Genomic DNA, 24,455 nt, shown 5'->3' on the forward strand with positions numbered 1-24,455 from the left:
AAGCAACAACACTCAAAAAAGAGCAGGAGTGGCAATATTAATCTCTGACAAAATAGACTTTAAAGTAAAATCCACCACAAAGGATAAGGAAGGACACTACATAATGATTAAAGGGTCAATACACCAAGAGGACATAACTATAATAAATATTTACATACCCAACAACAGGGCTCCAAAACACATAAAACAAACTCTAACAGTTCTGAAGAGAGAGATAGACAGCTCCACAGTAGTAGTAGGAGACTTCAACATGCCACTTTCGGTGAAGGACAGAACATCTAGAAAGCAGCTCAACAAAGACACAGAAGACCTAAATGCTACACTCAACCAACCTGATCTCACAGACATATACCGAACACTGCACCCAACAGCAGCCAAGTATACTTTCTTTTCCAATGCACATGGGAACATTCTCCAGAAAGGACCACATATTAGGCCATACAGCAAGCCTTAACAAATTCCAAAACATCGAAATATTACAAAGCATCTTTTCTGACCATAAAGCCATAAAAGTGGAAATCAACAACACAAAAAGCAAGGAAAAAAAATCAAACACATGGAAACTGAACAACACCTTGCTCAAAAACTACTGGGTTATAGAAGAAATTAAGGATAGAATAAAGAAATTCATAGAATCAAACGACAATGAAAACACATCCTACCAGAACCTTTGCGACACAGCAAAAGCAGTGCTCAGAGGTCAGTTTATAGCAATAAATGCATACATCCAAAAAGTAGTTCCTTCTTTGTCAGTAGAATGGAGTATCTAAAAGGCACAGGCCCTGCAGGCAGAATGTCTGAGTTTGAATTCTATGTCTGCCACTTTGTAGCTGTGTATCCTTGGGCTTAATCTCTCTGTGAATGTGTTTCCTTATGTGTAGTATTAAAATAATAATAGTACCCATTGTATGGAGCGGTTTTAACAAGAAAATGAATTAATACACGTAAAGAACTTAGAACAGTTCCTGGATCATGTAAGCCCTCAATAAATGGTATATATTATGATTATTCAAAGTGTTTCTTATTGGAATTCTAGGTTTTAATTTTAACATAAGTTTGTTAGAAGAAAGACCCATAGCACGAAATCCAAGTTTTTACATTTTCAACACAAAAATCCCATGCAGCACCATTTTTCTAATGTCCTTAGTACTTCTGAAGCTAAAAAAGGAGGAAATAAGTAGGAAGTCAGTATTTGATGGATGAAAATGCTTTTATAGGAAGGAAAATAATGGGAAGTGATTTTGCAAATGTTGTTTATGTGTTTCATTCCTTCACTAGATTCTCAATTTAAAATAAAAAGGTCTTGTGTCACTGAAACAATATAATATGCTATTTCAGGTATATACATCCTTAAAAGGCATAATTAGAACCTGTAATGTTTTCCCACATATGAAAAAGTTCTACTGTAGTTTAAAAACTCATGAAGTAAAGTATAATCTTAAAAGACATGAAAACACAGAACAGAAACAAATACTGTAATTTCCCTACACAGCTTTCTGCTCCACAGTTTAGATGGAACAACGCTGTTGTTAGGTGCCTTCGAGTCAGTTCCGACTCACAGCGACCCTGTATGAACAACAGAACAAAACACTGCCCAATCCTGCATCATCCTCACAATCGTTGCTGTGTTTGAGCCCACTGTTGCAGCCACTGTGTCAATCCTTCTCAAGAGGGTCTTTCTCTTTTTCGCTGACCCTCTACTTTACCAAGCATGGTATTCTTCTCCAGGGACTGGTCCCTCCTGATAACATGTCCAAAGTACGTGAGACCAACTCTCACCATCCTCGTTTCTAAGGAGCATTCTGGCTGTACTTCTTCCAAGACAGATTTGGTCGTTCTTTTGGCAGCCCACGGTATATTCAATATTCTTCACCAACACCACAATTCAAACGCATCAATTCTTATTCAGTCTTCCTTATTCACTGTCCAGTTTTCACATGCATATAAGGCAACTGAAAATACCACGGCGTGGGTCAGGTACACCTTAGTCCTCAAAGTGACATCTTTGCTTGTTTTAACACTTCAGAGTGGTCTTTTGCAGCACATTTGCCCAATGCAATACGTCATTTGATGTCTTGACTGCTATTTCCATGGACATTGATTGTGGATCCAAGTAAAATGAAATCCTTGCCAACATCAATCTTTTCTCCATTTATCATGATGTTGCTTACTGGTCCAGTTGTATGGATTTTTTTTTTCTTTATGTTGAGGTATAATCCATACTGAAGGCTGCAGTCTTTGATCTTCATCAGTAAGTAGTTCAAGTCCTCTTCGCTTTCCACAAGCAAGGCTGTGTCATCTGCATATCACAAGTTGTTAATGAGTCTTCTTCCTAATTCCGACGCCATATTCTTCTTCATACATTCCAGCTTCTCAGATTATTTGCTCAGCATACAGACTGAATAAGTATGGTGAAAGGGTACAACCCTGACACACACCTTTCCTGATGTCAAACCACGCAGCAGCCCCTCCTTAAGTTCAAACAACTAACTCTTGATCCACATACAGGTTCTTCACAAGCACAAATAAGTGTTCTGGAATTCCCATTCTTCACAATGTTATCCATAATTTGTTATGATCCACACAGTTGAAGGCCTTTTCATAGTCAATAAAACACAGATAAACATCTTTCTGGTATTCTCTGCTTTCAGCCATGATCCATCTAACATCAGCAACGATATTTCTCGTTCCATGTCCTCTTCTGAATCCAGCTTGAATTTCTGGCAGTTCTCTGTTGATTTACTGCTGCAGCTGCTTTTGAATGATCTTCAGCAAAATTTTACTTGCATGTGGTAGTAATGATATTGTTCGATAATTTCCGCATTTGGTTGGATTCCCTTTCTTTGGAATGGGTACAAATATGGATCTCTTCCAGTCAGCTGTCCAGGTAACTGTCTTCCAAATTTCTTGGCATAGACGAGTGACCACTTCCAGCACTTCATCCGCTTGTTGAAACAACTCAATTGGTATTCCGTCAATTCCTGGAGCCTTGTTTTTCACCAATGCTTTCAGTGCAGCTTGGACTTCTTCTTTCAATACCATCAGTACTTGATCGTATGCTACCTCCTGAAATGGTTGTATGTCAATCAATTCTTTTTGGTATAGTGGCTCTGTATATTCCTTACATCTTCTTTTGATGCTTCCTATATCGTTCAATATTTAGCCTATAGAATCCTTCAATATTGCAACTCGGGTTTTGAATTTTTTCTTCAGTTCTTTCAGCCTGAGAAATGCCGAGCGTGTTCTCCACTTCTGGTTTTCTAACTTCAGATTTTTGCACATTTTATTATAATACTTTACTTTGTCTTCTCGAGCCACTCTTTAAAATCTTAAGCTCAGTTCTTTTACTTCATCGTTTCTTTCAATCTCTTTAGCTGCTCTATGTTCAAGAGCAAGTTTCAGAGTCTATTCTGACATCCATTTTGGTCTTTTCTTTCTTACCTGTGTTTTTAATGACCTTTTGCTTTTTTCAAGTATGATGTCATGGTGTCATCCCACAACCTGTCTGGTCTTCAGTCATTAGTGCTCAATGCATCAAATCTATTCCTGTGATGGTCTCCAAATTCAGGTGGGATATACTCAAGGTCATACTTTGGCTCTCGTGGATTTGTTTTAATTTTCTTCAGCTGGAACAATAGTTGTTACTTATATACACTGACTAATACACCTGTTACACGATGAATGCATCTTGTTGTGGTCAGTAGGTGTTTCAACCTACAGTTTCTAGCTAGTGAGTTTCTAGCTCTAGCTCTGCCCTCTAATTATTTACCTAAAACAGTAAAACACATTCAACAGTGCACTCCGAAATACACCTAAACTCCAGAGTGCTGATCCTGTGTTGAAAAATGATTTATGACAAAGCCATAATTGGTATGTGTTAGTTATATTTTAAGAACACAATTAATAAATGTTACGACTAAGCAGAGTTAATTCCAAGAACAAAGGGTAGTTCAATATCAGAAAATCTGTTAATACAATTTACCATATGATTATGTTAAAAGAGAAACCCAAATGATCAAATGGATGCTATAAAGGCATCTGATAAATTCTGTCACCTATTCTTAATTTTTAAATTTTAGTAGTATTAATAATGCTACTAAACCAAAAAACCAAACCCGTTGCCGTCGATTCAATTCCAACTCATAGTGACCCTACCGGACAGAGCAGAACTACCCCGCAGAGTTTCCAAGGAGTGCCTGGTGGATTCGAACTGCCAACCTTTTGGTTAGCAGCCATAGCTCTTAACCACTACGCCACCAGGATTTCCAATAATGCTACTAGCCAACATATATTCATATTATACTTTAGGAAACATGTTAAGCATTTTATATTCATTATGTCATTAATCAATTAACAATACCCCATGAGTTAGATACTGTTACCACCCCATTTTATAGATAATGAACTCTGAAGTTCAAAGAGACTAAGTAACCCTTCTCAAGGACACACAACTAGTGAGTAGCAAAGGCCAAATTTGAACCCCCAGATATCTGACCTCAGAGCTCAATCACTTACAAATCAGTAAGGAAAAAAGAACTGAATAGGCAGTTCACAGAAAAATAAATACAAATTGTCAACAATAATGAAAAGATACTAAACCTCATTCATAAATAAGGAAATGACAACTAAAACATAATTGATCTATCAAACTGACAGATATTTTTAAAAATTCTGTAATACAGAGTGTTTTACACAGTGTTAAGCATAGTAAGTGTTATGTACTGACAATGGAACTATAAATTGGTATGCCATTTTTAGGAGGCAATTTGACAATACCTAAACAAATTTCACTTGCTCATACCTTTGACTAAGCAATTCCACTAGAAATATACTCTGTAAATAAACTTAGACAATTGTGCAGATATAAACCAAAAAAAAAAAAAAAACCCTGTTGCCCTCAAGTCATTTTCGACTCATAGCAACCCTACAGGACAGAGTAGAACTGCTCCACAGGGTTTCCAAGGAAAGGCTGGTGAATTTGAACAGCCGATCTTTTGGTTAGCAGCCAGCTCTTAACCAGTGTGCCACGAGGGCTCCTATAAAGGAAAAAAATACAAAAAAACAAAAAACACTGCTGTCAAGTCAATTCTGATTCATAGCGACCCTATAGGACAGAGCAGAAATGCTCCATAGGGTTTCCAAAGAGCGACTGGTGGATTTGAACTGCCAATCTTTTGGTTAGCAGTCAAGCTCTTACTCGCTGTGCCAAAATGGCTACTATAGGTACCTAAAATTTAAACACCACTGTTATACAAATTTTAATACATAATGGAATACCATTCAGTCAAAATAGAATGAGGTAGCTCTAGATGTAATTACATGAAATGTTGTACATGACACACTGTTAAGTGAAAAGGGCAACATGCAAAATTTAATATAATTTTAATTCCAAGTAAATATATACTTGTATACGTATAAAAAATTCTAGGAAAGTACACAAGAAACATAAACTATGATTACCTCTAGGACTAGGATTCAGAACAACGGGAGAGAAAAGACCTTTACTTTTCATTTTATACCTTTCTGTACTATTTGATTTTTTTTTACCATAAGCATGTATTAATTTCATAACACATTTTTTTAAAAAATATAAAAGGTATACGCCTATTCCTCACTTATCAACTATCTTGGTATCTGACAATTCGCATTTATGACATAGTAAAAAATCTACTGTTTGACTATTTTGCACATTAATAACATATCTGGCAGTAGTGAACACTGATGTGCAAGGTGAGAGTAATGTTGGCTGTTAAGGTAAAGTGTCAACTTGGCTGAGCCATGATTCTCAGTGGTTTGGCAGTTGTGTAATGATGCAGTTACCCTCCATTTTGTCATCTGATGTAGTCATCCTTCATTTTTGCGTAACATCAATTTTTGTGTAACGACCAGGTCTTTGGAGCCTAACCATATCAATAAGTGAGGAGTGGGTGTATGTACACACTGATCACAACTATAAAACACCTGGATATACTTCAAAAAGATCCCATTATGGAAAAAATTGTAATAGTTTAATTTAATATATCCTGGGAAACACAACCTCATGATTAAAAAGGCCAAAAAAAAAAAAGATCCTAACTTCTTATTGCTGAAGATATGGGAGTCACTTAAAATCATTTCAGATTAAAAGGAGAGAATTAACACAACCATCACACCTCTCTTCTCCCTTCCCTCTATCCATGCCCACCTTCCTGACCTCTACTCCTTACCTCACCCCATCCTTCCAAATCACCACAGAGCATCTAACATACTGCTTTTAGACTACTTATGTTTCTAGAATATTCAAACATATGAATTGGATCTTATTTTTTATAGAATTCATAATTACAAGAGAGATAGTATTTAATGATTACAATTCTGCAAACCAAGCAAACATGACTTATTCAGCTCTTAGCATTTTCTTTCATTACATCATTAATTTTTTGTTTGTTTTGTAGAATTTGAAAGATACGTAGATAGTAGTCAATATAATATAAATTTTTTTTTTCCAGTATTAAGGAATTTTTTTTTCTCTCTCCAGGGAGATACAAAAAAGCAATAATAAACCTGACTGAAGTACAAGCAAATCATTTCTGGAAATGTAGTTACTTCCATGTGTACACTAATAGTATTATGGTTTTTTACAATATTTATATATATTTATCGATTACTTTGTGTGGCAATATGATATTTTCAGATTTCTAGCTTAAAAAAGAAGGGGACAATACTTAAATCTAGATCAAAAGTAATATGAATCATTCTTAATTTGACTGAATTATAAAAGCATTAAAATGTAAACCGTATCATAATTTTGACCACAGAGAATCTGAACGATGAATTCCTTAAAATATAAAGAATGCCATGGGTGTTGTTAAACAACAATAAAAGTAATTTAAATGCTTCCTCTCTAAGAGTGTACACAGAAAAACAATGGTGGCACTAGGAATTACCCTCAAACAACTGCTTTTTCTCTACTTTATTGGACTTTCGTGTGTAAAATACTTAACATAATTTCAAAATTCAGGATAAAAGTTATAAACAGGGAAAATAGCTAGATGTGGTTTGATTTATTTTCCTTCAGAATCTTCATAAACACCTGCTTGGAAGTATCCAAATTTTCATATTTCTACTAGTCCATAACTCCTAATTAATAAAAGTTAAAAACCAGGTTGATCCAATATTAAAAAATAAACAAGTAACATAAAATGATGAATCATAAAAATATGACCTTCAGCATGTTACTCAAACTCTCTGTGCCTCAGTTTCCACACCTGTAAAACAAAGATAATAAGAAAACCTCCTTCAAAGGGTTGTGGTAGTGATCTCGTGGGTTATCATGGCGAAAGCAAAGTTGAGAACAGTTCCTGGCACACAGTAGACCCTGAATACTTGTTAGTATTCTCATCATCACCTACTTTCACAAATTAAACTACCAAGTTTCATTACCAAAATAATTGAACCTTATTCAAATTTATGAGCTCCTTCCCTTGTTAGAAAAATGTAGTATTTGACAAAAGCGAGGGAAAAAAAAAAATTGGGAGAAATTCAAATTCATCAAAAGCATCTAGGGAATCACAGGCTGCCTCCAAAATTCGTAATCATCTCTGTTTCAATCTATGTCATGGATGAAACACACAGTGTGACTCTCCTGCACCTAATAACACAGACCACCCAAAAAGATTTCAGTCTCACTCCCTGTCATGGTTTGAATTATGTCCCCCAAAAAATGTGTGTATCAGTTTGGCTGGGCCCTGATTTCTGGTACTGTGTGATTTTCCTGTATGTTGTAAACTTGCCTTTATGATGTTAATGAGGGAGGATGGGTCGCAGTCGTGTTAGTAAGGCAGGACCTGATCTACAAGACTAGATTGTGTCCTGAGGCAATGTCTTGAGATATAAAAGACAGAAGTGAGCAGTGAGGACAGGGGGACCTCATACCATCAAGAAGGCAGTGCCGGGAGCAGAGCGCATCCTTTGGACCACGGTCCCTGCACCGAAAAGCTCCTAGTCCAGGGGAACACTGGTGAGAAGACCGACAGAGAGAGAAAGACTTCCCCTGGAGCTGACGCCCTGAATTTGGACTTTTAGCCTACTTTGACTGTGAGGAGATAAACTTCTCTTCGTTAAGACCATCCACATGTGGTATTTCTGTTATGGCAGCACTAGATAACTAAGACACCCCCTGTATGTAAAACATCAAGAATACCTTCCAAAAGGATGATTTAACTAAAGGAAATTTTAAATTTTATTTAACTTCTAATTATTTGCCTATCTAGTACAATATGTCTATTTTCTAATCAATAAAAATGTAACTCTGGATTGTAAACTTATTCTAATTCCAAATACAGCTCTCAAATCTAAAAAAAATATTTAAAATACATTCAATAGCCCCCCCATACAAATGTGCTAAAAAAAAAAAAAAAAGCAACACCCTAGTAACGTATAAAATCTGAATAAAGTGAAAATACTAAGAAGGATAGTTTAGATGTAACAGTTTGTCAGAAAGCCACAAGAGTGAATATGCTAAATTTGTTTCATGTTTCTACTGCAGATTACCACTCAGTAACCTGCTAAACTCAGCTCAGCACCTGGGGAGTCACTGCTCTGAAAATGCTCTCATAGCATTGAAGCAGTGCACATTTTCTAAAAATCTTTGCTATGTTCATAGCCTGTTAGTCTCTGTGACACAATGAGTACATTAAAATATTTGTATCTGCTTTCAAAGGGGGAGATATAGCTTGCAATTGTGTTTTTAAATATCCAATGAGAAGCTCGGTTCCACCTTCTTTCATGAAGGTAAATAAAGATTGTAATATTCCTAAATCCTTGAAACAGGTCTAACAATACAATTATTTAAGTTGTTTAGTCTTTGAAATGAAAGGCTCCTCTTTTCCCTTATTTTGAAAACAGGATGCCATTAATCTATATTTTAACGTGTTAGTAGTTTTATTACACTGTCCTCCCTAAAACAAGGACAAAATCAACATTCTCTGGTTCTAGTAACTCAAATCTGAAGATAGAAAAAAGAGAGGGGAAGGAAAAACATGAACGACTGGTAAGTGGAAGAGCAGACTTGAACACATTTTTTGTTTTTTAACTGCAACATTAATTTTTTAATATCATAAAACATGATTAAATGACAAGTTAGTATGAAATACATTGCTGGGCTCTCAGAGACTCATTCTCTAGTAACCAGCTCCAATGAAGAAGCTGACTGAATCTGATTAAGAAAGAGCAAGGAGGTTACATTTACACACGTGTTTAAAATAATAGGTTAAATTCAACCAGACGGAATAACTTATTTTCAAAACAAGAGTCTAAAAACACAGGTTTTAATTTTGGGGGAGACTAAAGTTGCTTTTTGTCTTTATCTAAAAAGCTAAAAAGAAGTTACATTTACAAGAAAGAAATCCCTCACCTACCCCACAATATCAATACATTGTTAAGTCAATCCTAATTTGGGGTAGAGTTAGTTCTAACAGGTACACAAAATTATGTACTCTGGCCAAGTAAAATTAAGTGGGATAAGTCATAGGAGGAAACAATAGGGATACTAATATTATGGCATTTTTATTAGATTAAAATTTGCTGCACTGGCCCTAACAATAGATAGAAGTTTATTTAGAACTCACTAGGAGCCCTGGTGGCGCAATGGTTAAGAGCTATGGCTGCTAACCAAAAGGTCGGCAGTTTGAATACACCAGCCGCTCCTTGGAAGCCCTATGGGGCAGTTCTACTCTGTCCTATAGGATCACTATGAGTCGGAACTGACTCGACAGCACCTAACAACAACAATGTGCCAGGTACTGTGCTAAAAGGTTTACCTGGATCCTCTTCATGAATTACTACAACAACCCAGTTTTACAGTAAGCTTCCCAAAGTCACATAGCTAATAAATGATGGAAATAAGATTTTAAACTATGTCTGCCTGACTCAGGTCTAGCTCAGTGCAAAACACACTGAAGGGCCTCAATGTGCTTTATTTGATCAATAAATCAAATAATGGCTCAATGCTGCCTTCTGTACTTAAGGTACATATCAGAAGGTTAAACTGCGCTCATTGGGAAGCTAATGGAGTACGCCTTAAAGAAAGTTTAGTTTAACAAGCATTTACAGGAAGAAAGGCCTGGTGATCTACTTCTGAAAATCAGCCAATGAAACCCTAAGGATCACAACGGTCCAATCTGCAACCAATTAATTCCATTGTGCACGGGGAGACCAAGAGTCAGGGCCAACTCGAGGGCAGCTAACGACAACATAAGAATAAATTATAACCATCAGTCCAACTACATCCTTTTCGCTCCATCATCTTTGTTCACTCACAAGATGCAAGACTCTCCAGAATACCATCTTTTCCCCGATTTCATCTCTATACTCCTTTAAGCTTCCCCGTTAGACTCCAAGTTTCCCAAGGGCAGGGCATGTTTATTGCTGCTTTGCCCCAGTGGCTAGCACAGTGCCTGGCAATAGTAACTGTTCAATAAATATTTGCTGAATCAAACTGCTGACCTGTGTATTCCTCCTGTCCACCACTAACCTTTCTAACATCTTACCCACACCCTCAAGTGCTTTTACAGAACGTTTACTCCATTTCTCCACCTTAGTTGAAACCTGGTTCTTCTCCAAGAACACCACTTCCCTTACAGGGTCCCACTCCCTACACACAGTGGGATCCTAAAGATAGTGAGAGCACTCTCATGGCTCCCCACACTGGCATGCAGATCACTACTTGATACTCCCGTGCAAGCACCTGTGATCCTCTGAGATTCATGCCATCCAGGTACCCCTCCTGACTGCAACACCTCCCAAATCCAGGTCCCTCCCCTTCAATGACTGGTATATGTCTCAGTTTTCTTTCCACTCCAATACGACCTCATCATGGAAGACTTCAATGTTCAAGCTGACAACCTATCTGAGAGCCCATGCTCAAATTTTTTTTTGCTTCCTTGACACCAATAAAACTTCATCCAATCCCCTCTTTGGTAGTCTTACCCCGTAACTACATACATGCTGGTCCTTAACCAGCACCCTCTACTTCAGAAATCTTAAACCCCAGTATGCACATCTTCTCATTCTTCTAGCACTTCCATTTCCTTACTTTGTGTTCTATTTTTTCTTTAACCGCATCCAGAAATGCCCTTTGTTCTCAGTTCATTAATTACGAAGCTCAGTTTAGTAGAGGGAAAAGGACATGTGCAAAAAGAGCTACAGTATCAAATGATGTGTACAGCAACAACAGCATGGGTACTACTCTCTATATACATGGCATCCAGAAAGAAAGAAATACTTGAGGGGATGGGGGACATGGTTGGGGAGTGAGTTGTAGCAAGGCTATACAAGAGAAGCATGTGCAGTCTTCAAAGAATAAACTGTCATGTGATAGGCAAGAGTCACTGCATGAGTATCACAGACCAGGGTTGCCACGTACCACCATTCTACTACTCCAGGGGGCACCATTACTTTGTAGTCTGTTCTTACAAAATACTAAAGAAGTAAAATAAAATAATTTTAAATAATCAGTTCCTTTAAATAAAGTTGCACTTTTCCTTTGTAAAAGCTTTTTATGAGAATTTTCAAATCTCATGTAGACCACACCACGGTCATGTCACCTAAACCACGACCATACAAAAGGAGATAAGTATAGAGGGAGAGTGTTTAAAACTATGACAGCAAATTGATATTGCTGTGGCAATTTTATATCTTATAAAAGTACCTGTCTGCAATGGATTGGGGAGAAAAACCAAAAAACCTGGTCCTTCACACAAAGAGTTTGTGAAGTACTGACCTAAACCCTGATCATAAAAAGAGAACGGTTGAGAAAAGCTCAAATGTCCATTCTATCTTCTCCAATCTGTGTTATAAATCTATCTAGCTCTCCCACTTCCTCCCCAGCTCCTGAAGCGGTGTTCCAGTAATAAGGACACACAACCAGCTCAGTGGGCTATGTAGACTTCCCATGCCATCCTCCAAGTCCTCCGTACCTACCGGCATGAAGAGTCTGAGGAGACTGTAGGAGCAGAAGAGTACTCCCCACAACACCCACACACACACACAAAAAAAAATGCTGTCGTGTTGTTTTTACCACTACCTTCCTTTCTCCCTTATCTGGAGAGTTCAAGACTACTGCAGAGAAAATGCAATAAAGGTCAAGCTAACTTCTCATTGGTCTTGACATAGTTTATCAGCATTGCTGAGCCTAACAACAAAAGACAGAGAGACTAAAGGCTTCCCACAGATTCCACTGGGCTCTATTATTCACACGGCACCAAGGCATGCAAGAACACGGTGCACTCAGGAAGTCTCAACTGTCAGAGACTTCACACCGCTAGAGCAAGAAAGAGGAGAGGGAAGCAGCTGGAGATCAGGCCCAAGAAGCACATTACTCTGTTCACTTGGATTTATTTGCATAGAACCACAGGGGAGAGCACATTTTAAGACTAGTCTGGGTACAGAGAGATAACAAGTGCCTGAAGTGGCTTAGAGGCCCCGACAAAGCACCCAGAGTGCTCTGGCATCTCAGAGAACCTTTCCAGGTCCACCCTGCACCCTCTCTTCTCACCTCCCTTGCCCAGTGCTGGCATCTGTGGTTTCATCCTGTCAACCTGGATGTCATCTTTCTAACCATTCTCCACGTCAAACTCTGCAGTCCACAAGCTACTCCTGACCCACCCCTACATCTAGCCCAACCAAAAAAACCCAAACTCATTGCCATCGAGCAGATCCCAACTCATAGCAACCCTACAGGACAGAGTAGAACTGCCCCATGGGGTTTCCAAGGAGCGCTTGGTGGATTCGACCTGCCAACCTTTTGGTTAGCAGCCGAACTCTTAACCACTACACCACCAGCATTTCCACATCCAGCCCAGGGTCCTGGAAACCCCTGTCTATTCTGGAGACACCTATGGACAATGGACTGATACTGTGAAATAAACTAGTGAGATACTGTGTTAAGTGCTTTTCCTGTATTAGCCACAGTTCACACTATCAAGGTGTTTGATGGCAGAGTCAAAGAGCATGATACCAAACCAAAAAAAAAAAAAAAAAAAAAAAACCTGTACCGATTCGACTCATAGTGACCCTACAGAACAGAGTAGAACTGCCCCAAAGGGTTTCCAAGGAGTGGCTGGTAGATTTGAACTGCCGACCTTTTGGTTACCAACTGAGTTCAAAAGGATGCTGTACAAAAGGACTTTCTACAATAAGTGTAGCAGATATAAACAGCTAGCTATTAGTGATAAAACAAGGTCCCTCAGTGGCACAAATGGTTTGTGCTCAACTACTAATCTAAAGGTTGGTGATCTGAACCTACCCAATAGTGCCACGGAAGAAAGGCCTGGTGATCTGCTTCTATAAAGATTACAGCCAAGAAATCCTAAGGAATAGTTCTACTCTGCTCTGTAAAACATGGGGTTGTCATGAATCAGAACCAACTTGACAGCAAGGGGTAGTTTTTGGTAGTGATAAAGCACAAACACTCATTCCTTTATTTTTTTCTTGAAACTCGTGTTATAAACCTTAAAAGACCTGATCAAATGGCATTCTGTCTCTGAGCCACACCCTGAAAGAACTATGTTTTCTCCTTTTCACTTTGTGGATATTATGGTATTTACTACACTATGAGTCATAGCCAGCTTCCCCACTAGCCTGTTAACTTCTGAAGGGCTGCGTCCTATTCTTCTTGCATCCCTAGTACTATATCTAGCACACAGTAGGGACTCAGTGAATGTTTGCTGAATTAATTAGTTAGTTAAAGCAGTATTCTCCCAATATGCACTACCTAGTGGGTTGTTGCCAAGCTTAAAATATTACTCAAAATGAAGTTCATTTCAAAACAAAATGCATGTAAATATATTTATGCCAGCATATCAGCAAAATACCTCTGAAAAATAATAATTTTGGGGGTAAAAAGCTTTTATCACCAAATGAGTTTAAAGTAGAAGCAATGAATACCAAGACTTTAAAATATTTCCAAAACAGAACAAAAGGAAACATATGTTCCCTGAACTGGATTCAAAAACAAGACCTGAACTTCTCCTATTTCACTATTTTCTTGGGACTAGAATTTTCTGTTTTGGGTGATTTCACTGACATTTTTAATACATAATTTTACACAGTGGATGTGTGAAATTTAAAGACTTAATTTCACCTCAGAATTATTATAAATGCTAGTTTAGCACAAATTATAAAACTTATAGCTCTGTTAAAAATTTACTATAAAATTTAATGCTACGTTATGGTTAAAAATTGAAGAGTGGTTAATTATCTACATGAGAGAAGAAATTAGCAAGTTCATAATTTGGAGTTCCATTTTCACTTCTATTATAAGAAATTATTAATTATCAGAGCAAGTAATATTCAGCAGTAGTCCTTGAAAGCAATACGGAATGTTCAATGCAAAGATTTCATGGATGTGGATGGGGCACAAGGACCAGACTGTGGTTGTGCCCCTACCATCAAGAATTCACAAGAAGCAATACAGGAAACTGGTTCATCATTAGGGATAACTGTCAAAATTCTAGAAAAGCAGATTTCAAAAATCTGTGGGAGTCAATTTGTGGAAGCAAGAAAAATTGAGTCATGACAATTAAATGCAATACAAGATCCTTCAATGATACTGCATCCCCCCTCCTCCACCCAAAAAAAGGACACATTAGGACAACTGGGGAAATCTGGCTCTAAATCGTATATCAGACAACAACACTGTATCAAGGTTAAATTCCTTGAGTGTTACAGTATGCTTACGCAGAAGAATGTCCTTGCTCTTAGGAGATATACACTGAAGTATTCAGTATTCCTAAAAGGTTCAGTAAAAAAAAAAAATTGTATGCGTGTGTGTGAGACAGAGAGAGAGAAGGGGAAGAAGACAGCATGCAAATGCCGCAAAATATTAACAACTGCGTAATCTAGATAAAAGATATACACGGGTGTTTGCTGAACTATTTTTATACTTTCTCTAAGACTGACATTTTTTAAGATAAGATGGTAGGGTAAAAAAAATTCAGGTAGAGGTCTGGCCTCACGATGCAAGGTCTTAAGGTTGATGGGACATTTAATTTTTTTTCAATTCAAAGACAAAGTCGTAGAGGGAAACCACTATAATCTTTTTAAAAACTTACCATGCAAATGCTAAAAAGAGATGGTCATATTAAAGGACTAATATTAAACAGTGTTACGACTCTATGAAGACTTTTTTTCTGATAGGCTAAGGCACAGGGCTGAGAGTTTTATTGTTTTGTTTTGTTTTAAACCATGCTCACTAGAAGAGGGCTGAGCACTAACATTTTTGAGAGCCTAGACACTCTGCTGGGGATTTAAAAAAACCATCTGTCTTAGTTATCTAGTGCTGCTATAACAGAAATACTATAAGTGGATGGCTTTAACGAAGAGAAATTTATTCTCTCACTGTCTAGCAGGCTAGAAGTCCAAATTCAGGGTGCCAGCTCTAGGGGAAGGCTTTCTTTCTCTGTGTGTTCTGGGGGAAGGTCCTTGTCATCAACCTTCCCCTGGTCTAGGAGCTTTTCAGCACAGGAACCCCAGGTCCAAAGGATGCATTCTGCTCAGGCACTGTTTTCTTGGTGGTATGAGGTCCCCTATTTCAATTTCTGATTCTCTCTATTATATCTCAAAAGAGACTGACTCAAGATACAACCTAATACTGTAGATTGAGTTCTGCCTCATTAACATATAACTGCCTCTAATCCTGCCTCATTAACATCATAGAAGCAGGATTTATAACACATAGGAAGATCACCTCAGATGACAAAATGATAAGACAATCACACAATATTGGGAATCATGGCCTAGCCAAGTTGACACACATTTTAGGGGGACACAATTCAATCTATAACACCATCCAACCTAACCCTTGGAACAAGCTTGAATACAGCTGTTGAGATCCCAAACTGAAAGAAAAGGAAAATAACAAAGTAAAACTCTTATGAGAAAAATAACTTACATGCAGAGTCACACAGTTAAGTAGGAGGTTTGAATTTGAGTCTGTATAACTCCAAACCGTAGGTTCTTTCCCATAAATGTGCCAGATAAACAATGATGCAAAAGGATCATTGTTTGCTTTGTTTTACTCTTAAGGAGATTTGTTCAGCTGCTACTTCTACTACTACAATTAATTTTTAATAATAACTACAACAATAAATGATATATTATTTTCATTTTTCTACAAAAAAAAAGAGTAATCTTCCAAAACAGAAAGATTCCTAAAAGGTTCAGTAATAAAAATGTGTATGTGTGTGGGAGGGGTGGGGGTGAATACTAAATAGCTAATAGATAAGTGGTATCTTGGGTGAAGGGTGAGACAGTATACAATACAGGGGAAACTATAGCACAACTTGTACAAGGAAAGGTCATGGAAGCCCCATAGACACATGCAAACTCCCTGAGGGACTGAACTGCTGGACAGAGGGCTGTGGGGACCATGGTCTAGGGCAACATCTAGCTCAATTGGCATAAAACAATTTATAAAGACAATGTAATGTTCTACATTCTACCTTGGTGAGTAGTGTCTGGGGTCTTAAAAGCCTGTGAGCGGCCATCTAAGATACTCCACTGGTCTCATCCCTTCGGGAGCAAGGGAGAATGAAGAGAACAGCATACAAGGAAAAGACTGGTCCAAAGGACTAACTGTCTACAGCTACCAAGGCCTCCACCAGACTGAGTCCAGTACAGCTAGATGGTGCCCGGCTACCACCACTGACTGCTCTGACCAGGATCACAACAGAGGGTTCTGGACAGAGCTGGAGAAGGATGTAGAACATAATTCTAACTCACAAAAAAAAGACCAGATTTACTGGCCTAAAGGAGACTGGAGAAACCCCGAGAGTATGGCCCCCAGACACCCTTTTAGCTCAGTGGTGAAGTTATCTCCGAGGTTCACCGTTCAGCCTGGGAGTGGACAGCCCCATAAAACCAAATGAGCCTAACGAGGTACAGGAGTCCAGTGACAAGGGCCAGAAGGCAGAAGGGGACAAGGAAGCTGGTGATAGGGAACCCAAGGTTGAGTAAGGATATTGTTGATGTGTTGTGAGATTGTTAACCATTGTCATAGGCAATATTTGTAGTAACTGTTAAATGAGAAACTATTTTGTTCTGTAAGCCTTCATTTTAAGTGAGAATAACAGCACAATTGGAAGAGTGTAGCCCATGTCACTGAACTGTGCATGTAGAAATTTTTGAAATGGTGTATCTTTGGCTATGTGTATTTTCACCAAAAAAAAAAAGGTTGAGAAGTTAAAGGGTTGACATGTTGTGGGGTTGTTAACCAAGGTCATAAAACAATATGTGTACTGTTTCATGAGAAACTATTTGTTCTGTAAGCCTTCACCTGAAGTACAATTAAAAAAAAAAAAAGTGTATGTGTGTGTGTGTGTGTGTTTAAGTGAGTGTGTGTGGGAGAGAGAGAGAGCAGAGGAAGAAGACAGCGTGCTAGTGGGGTAACATATGAAGCGGGGAATCTAGGTAAAGGATATACAAGTGTCTGTTAAACTATTTTTGAACTTTTCTCCAAGCTTGACATTTTTCAAAATAAAATGTTGGGGCAAAAAAAAAAGAATTCAGGGAGATTATTTACTTTAAGACTGTTAACTATGTTTCTACTGAAAGAATTTCTATGTCATGAAGACAAAAGGTCCCAGTACTGATTCTCCCTTATTCTTCCCTCCTCGTTTCTACTACTGCTCACAAAAGACTGCACACACTACATTAGAATATGATCACGTTTGATAGCTTGGGATAGTTTGGGATACAGTTTCATGCCTTACTGGTGTAAATATAATCTCCCATTCCACAAAAGGTATTACAGTCTACACATTTTCAGCATTTAAATCAAGCATGCCTTGAGATTACAAAAAGCTCAGGAGGGTAAAGTAGATACCATCCCAATATACCACAACGTCCTAAATTCTGTCTTTGTCTTTATAGACCTGGCTCATATATGATAAGGGTAAATTATACGAGTAACTGCCCACAAATTAAAAATAAAATTTAACCTTAAAATATCTTTAATATCACATGGCATAAGGTGACCTCAGAAAATAAATTACTCATTTGGAATATATGAACTCCAAAGAAGGTCTGTTTGAAATGTTTTTCTTGCATATTCAATACAAAATTTCCAGTTACATTTTAAAAAGTTATTTTCTCCAACCAAATATAATAAAACTTCATTTGTCCTTTATTATCAGAGAAGGTATTCCACAGAGATGATTTTACAAATAACAGTTTATCTATTTCAATGCTCAAACTTATTTTACTTAAATAATTTTAGAAAGAAATGCCCTTAATTGTATCCCATAAACAGTATATTAAACCTAATTTAATCACTTGTTAATGTCTAGACTTGTTGATAATGTCTAAGGTCTATCATTGTGAATACGAATTAGGAAACTGCAGTATATTTAAGACAGTAGTAGTCTCAGGGACATTAGCAAATGTAAAGCATTTGCTCCTATTCTAAATGGCCCTATAACAGGTTCTTATATCTGCATTTTTAGAGTTTTCCTGTCCCTTATTAAAAACTCCCACTCATCACTTTTTCTAGGGTGCCCTTTATCCATCTTCACTTGTTCTACACTGTGGCTGGTAAATCACATAACCATGTTGTTGTTGTTAGATGCCGTTGAGTCAATTTCAACTCGTAGAGACTCTGTGTGACAGTAGAACTGCCCCATAGGGTTTTCTAGGCTGTAATCTTTATGGGAGCAGATTGCCAGGTCTTTCTCTTGCGGAGCTGCTGTCTGGGTTGGAACCGCTAACCTTTCAGTTTGTAGCCAAACCCGTAACTACTGCATCACCAGGGCTCCATTTTATCAAGAGCAAGAATAAACAAACTGGGGTGAGAATTTCCACCTAAAAAGGTACATCAGTCTCAGTGCACAGTGGGAATTTATGGTTGGCCACTAAGAGGTCATTTTCAATTATTTCTCAGTCCTTAATTATATACTACATAGTTGTGTTTTCTGGTAAAATGACTGCCAGATAAATTATTACACTACATCAATTATTCTCTTCATACCTTCATGTCCGACACTATGTTCCTTTTTTTAAAATGCTACCATAAGTGAGCAAAATCCATAATATAATCAGGCTTACCTGAGGCACGCCTTGTGAATCGGTTTATTACTGGAGCTGAAAGAAAAAGTAGAATAATAGGATTAGATAAAAATCTAATTTTCCCAAAACCCCAAACTGGTAAGTTATCCCATAATTTTAGTAGGAGAAAAATATGAATGAGTAAATAACACAAAAGAAAATATCACAAATATATGAAAATAAAATGTTTAAATTTGCTAGTAATCAAATAAATATAAAATAAAATCAGTATTTCACCTATTAAACCAAACCAAAAAAAAAAAAACCAAACCCACTGCCACTGAGTCAATTCTGACTCAGAGCAACCCTATAAGACAGAGCAGAACTGCCCCATAGCGTTTCCAAGGAGCAGTTGGTGGGTTCAAACTGCGAACCTTTCAGTTAGCAGTCCAGTTCTTAACCACTCTGTCACCAGGGCTCCACCTATTAAACTAGTCTTCCCGAAACACCTTAATAAAAATCCCTAATTACAGAGAGCCGAAACTACTTAACTAGGAACAGTGTAAATCTCTGCAATGCTTTTGGAAAACAATTTACAAAAGCAATTACATCAAGTGCCATAAAGGGTTTGTATCCTTTGTTTAAGTAGTCCGACTTATGGAGATTTATCTTAAATAAATAGTACTAAAGGAAAAACTATACATGTATAAATAAATATATTCAGCAGCATAATAAAATTCATAAATGTCCATGAATGCTGAAATCATTACTAGGTCAGGCACAGCACATCCCTGGTATTCTCAGAGTTCACATTTGTGGTTTTGACAATTGTTGCACAGCCCAGAGGTCCATGACATGCAAATCTGTACACTGGTGGCTGCAATCTCAGGCTGGTGTGTGACAGTGTGTGCATCACTCAACTGTCAAGCTTACCATCTCCCCACTCCGCTGAGCTCTGTTGTTTTCTTCTTGGTTTTGCTTACGTAGTTATTGCAAGAAGTGAGTTAAAAAACAAACGCACAAAAGCAACCCTTTTATTAGGGATGCAGGTAAGTTTACAGTTAGTATTATGTATAGAAAAGAGACTACTATACAGTACACTTTAGCATGATAGTGTCATGGGTCTACAATAACGTACATGAATTCAATACTTTTACAACAGTAATTATGGAAATTGTTTACATTAGGGAAACAGGACAAGTAAAAAAGAAAACTCTGAATTTTTATCAGCTCTACGGTTCTACCACATGAAAAATAAGTATGCACAGGAACAAGTACTCTAAGTAAATTTTGACTACTGACTGTGGGCCAGATACTTTACATTAATCCTTACAATCATGCTATTAAATATCAGCATCTTCATATTACTGATGAAGAAATTTTACAGTAAGGCTCAGAGAAATTGGATTAATTTACTTTTAATTACATGGCCACCCCAAGGCAGACCTGGAGAATTTGAACCTAGGAGCATCTGGCACCAAAACGCTGCCTCACAGAGAAGAGAAAGTGAAAATACTGATTCATAAGATTGCACGATAATGGGCAAATATTTTCTTCCAGTATGATTTATATTGTTATTATAGATTACCTTTGTGAAATAACTCACAAATGCAACTATTAAAATATTATAGTTTACAGCAAAATTATATCCTCCAAATTGATCAAAAGAGATAACATCTGTTATTTATATTCCAAAATAACTGAGTCATTTATTTGCACAATCACAAATTACTTATATAAAAATTTCCATCAGTTTTCTTAGACACTTTCAAATCTTCTTTTCACAACTCCTTCAGGACCTAGTCTCCTAAAGAAAGCCTCCCCTACAAGCTACAAGGACAGTGAATGTAGACAAAGTGCAAAAAAATTCAACCACAGGAATGCAAAATGGATAGTGCAGGCAGATAAAGGCAAGATGAAGGTAAAAACCTATCTCAGCCTTGGGGCAAAAATAAAGTAGACATCCTCTGCCCTCCTACCCGCTTTAGCCTCTCCAGATGGTGAAATCGCAGAACTATGACTATGAGCTTCTGATATGAAATGTCGGGTAGTCTTTGTTTTCCTGGGGTCCCTTAGGTTTTTGTGTCTCTGTGAAGTGTTTAAGGCACAGATTTTCAACACCAGGGGCATCACCATTTAGAAAAGTTTTCTAAATTTGTGAGGGCAATTTTGATTGTCACAATAATTCGAGGATACCCTTGGCATTTGGCAGACAAGCTCCAGGATACTAAATAATCCACAGTGTCTAGGACAATGCTGTACAATACAGAACTGTCCCACATCCCACACAACTTTTGTACTGCACTGCTTTCAAATATCCCACTAGATATTCACGTAGGCAAAAAAAGCCAGTTTATAACAGTTTGAGCTTTGATCCTAACACTGTTTTTATACATAAACATGATTATTTTATGCAGTTTTTAATACACATTGAATTCTCCAAGATCCTATTTTGTTTTGTTTGGAATTTTACTAATAAATGTTCACCATTTCAGAAAATCACATCACTGCGTCAAAAGCACTTGTGGTATTTGAACTGCCAGTACAATACATCCTGATCAGACTACGTTTGTACCTTTTATATTCTTAGTGATTCTACATATAGGTGTGGGCATCTGACTACATTATGTCTTCTTGTATACCTACTGAAGCATATACTTACTGAAATACATTTTACTTAATATAACTTACTTTCCTTTATTTCTCCTTTATATTTTTGCTAGAAATCATATCAATTTTTAAATTGTGGGTATACAGAATTATATGACTATAATTTTCATTCCACGATTGTAAATGAGACGTTGGGTCAGACAGAGTTGAGAAGACTGAGTGCACCAGGCTAATGGTGTGCAGTGAGTAGTCACGGTAAACACCGGGTTTTGACAATTACCATGAATCCAATCCCTCAGCCTCCATATCTACTTGCAGGGATAAAATACAAGTGTTCCCTGCACAAACTTTTGGCAAGTTAACACCAACTTTCACAATTTTTCTAGATTTTCTGTCTAGCTACCAAAATTTAGAAAAAGGTTGAGATTCAGGGAAATAGAGAAATACGCATCTGGCCAGGGCCTGCCCGGTATTGTCTCTTCAAGAGCCTAAGTACAGGGAAGAGGAGCAGGAGACAGGTGAGGAACAACACCGCGGCGTTCGTGTAGTTACCTGTGAGATGGTGAAGGCTAGGGCACACACGGGGCACTCAGTGGCAGTTAGGAGACTGGCGCCTTCTACTATGACTTCTACCACTATTACTACTGGCGTTGTCGCCTCCCATGAAACTTTGGATGAATCACGTAATTGTGATTTAACTTCTCAACTTATAAAGTATGGAAAGTAAGACCTGCCCCTCTTCTTCCAGGGAGGTTTTGTGAAGAAAAAACAAACAACTAAACATCTTCGATAAACTGCTTGTGAACTATAAACTCCTATTCAAATGTAAGGGATTTATGTCTATATATTGTAAGCTAATACTGCCATTTTTAAAACTCACAAAGTAAACAACAGTACAAATTCTCAAAGAAATTAATGAAGTTCTGATACATGCTATGACACGGATGAACCTTGAAAACGTTACACTAACTGAAATAAGTCAGACACAAAAGGACAAATATTGCATGACTCCACTTGTATGAAATATCTAGAATAGGTGACTGCACAGAGACAGAGTTTATTAGTGGTTACCAGGGGCTGTGTGAGTAGGTTTGGGAGTTACAGCTGAAGAGATACTGATTTTATCTGAGTAATAAAAAACTTTAGCAAATAGTGGTGACAGTAAAACATGGTGAATGTAATTAATTTAACTGTCACTGAATTGAATTTAACTGTCACTTAAAAATGGTTAAAATGGAAAACTTTTTTTAAGGAATGTGTGTGTGAAAATCCACACGTAGCAAAACATAAACCAATTTGACAATTTTTACATGTACAATTCAGTGACACTGATTACATTACATGCTATGCATTGTGCCACCTTTCTCAATATCCTTTTCCAAATTATTTCACCATTATTAACACAAACTCCCTGCTGTCTAAGCTTCTCATCTAACCTTTCAAACTGCTGATGAAAATTTGATCACATATAGATGATTCTTTAAAAGAGCACAATACTCAAGGCAAACATTATTTACTAATTAAGCTGAACTATTATTTGGTTTAAAGATGACTTCAGGGGATACTTTTGGTTTAAGGTTTAAAGATTGTCTCAGGACAATAGTTTTGGGGGTCCTCTGCCCTCGAAGGCTCCAGAAAGTCTAGATTCCATGAGAATTTGAAATTTTGTTCCACATTTTTCACCATTGTGATCAGGATTCTTCTACAGAATCTTTCATCAAAATTTTCAATACCAAACCTTCATCTAAAGTACAATTAAAAAAAAAAAAAAGTTCAATACCAAAAAAATCAAACCCATTGCTGTCAAGTAGATTCTGACTCCTAGCAACCCTACAGGACAAAGTAGAACTGACCCATACGGTTTCCAAGGAGTGGCTGGTGGATTTGAACTGCTAACCTCTTGGTCAGCAGCTGAACACTTTGCTTAATCACTGTGTCACCAGGGCATATAGTATTAAAATGGCAAATTTTCATTATACATATTTTACCACAATAAAACTTGAAAAAACAAAAAAGTTTACATATGAAGATGTTTTAAAAATGACAAGTCAAATTAAATTTTCTCAGACTCTTTGTTGCCATCTTTAGATTTTCTTATTCTACCGATATTCTGTAGCATATATATATACTCACAGGAAAGTATTCATATACCCTGAAATGAAATATACACAATAATCTTGGACTCACCTGAAAAATTAGCATCCCTATCCTTCTATTAGTCACCTTTTCCAGTAATTAGTACTTTCTAGTAATAAATAAATCTGTTAACTGTCTAAATAAGACACGTTTATATACACATATGAACAGAAGCAATACTAGCAACTACGAGAACACAGAAGAAAAAAATAGAAAACTTGTTATTTGCCTGAGCAAACAGATATAATTTAAGAATATATTAAACTCCTAATATTTTCAAGAGATAAAACCTAAGATCTTAGTGAATCCTCAAAGAAAAATACAGAAATATTTATATAGGTTTGACTTTCTCCCAAATGCCACTGCAGTGGAATACTGAGAGTCTTGTGTTCCTATGAATATCTTCATGCTTATCTCACTAGACATGCTTTCAGTTCCCAAACTATATTCCACTAGTTTAGTTTTAGCTCCTATGCTCCCAGGAGACACAGAAGTGTAACTGACTCAAGTCTTCCTTAATCCTGGAGTATACTTGTAAGAAAAACCCTCCACTACTTGAGGTAAACTGAATGAGCCTCTCCATTCCTTGCAATAACAACAACCTGACACACCTGTTTACCCCTCTGACTTCGCCACCCATCTGTGAGCTTGGTGCCAGCAGAAAACTGCTTATCTTCCCACCTCTTTAT

General features: G+C 37.3%; 1 protein-coding gene across 1 annotated transcript in view; it reads right to left on the bottom strand.

The window, feature by feature from the left end:
• PRKAR2B (protein kinase cAMP-dependent type II regulatory subunit beta) overlaps positions 1–24,455 on the bottom strand; it is a 101,297-nt gene that overhangs the window by 54,425 nt on the left and 22,417 nt on the right. The window contains exon 2 of the mRNA XM_004382602.2: positions 19,081–19,116. Coding sequence (XP_004382659.1) covers positions 19,081–19,116 — 36 coding nt within the window. The remainder of the gene's footprint in view (positions 1–19,080; positions 19,117–24,455) is intronic.

Source organism: Trichechus manatus, unplaced genomic scaffold, assembly GCF_000243295.1.
Source record: "Trichechus manatus latirostris isolate Lorelei unplaced genomic scaffold, TriManLat1.0 scaffold00096, whole genome shotgun sequence".
Lineage (NCBI taxonomy): Eukaryota > Metazoa > Chordata > Mammalia > Sirenia > Trichechidae > Trichechus > Trichechus manatus.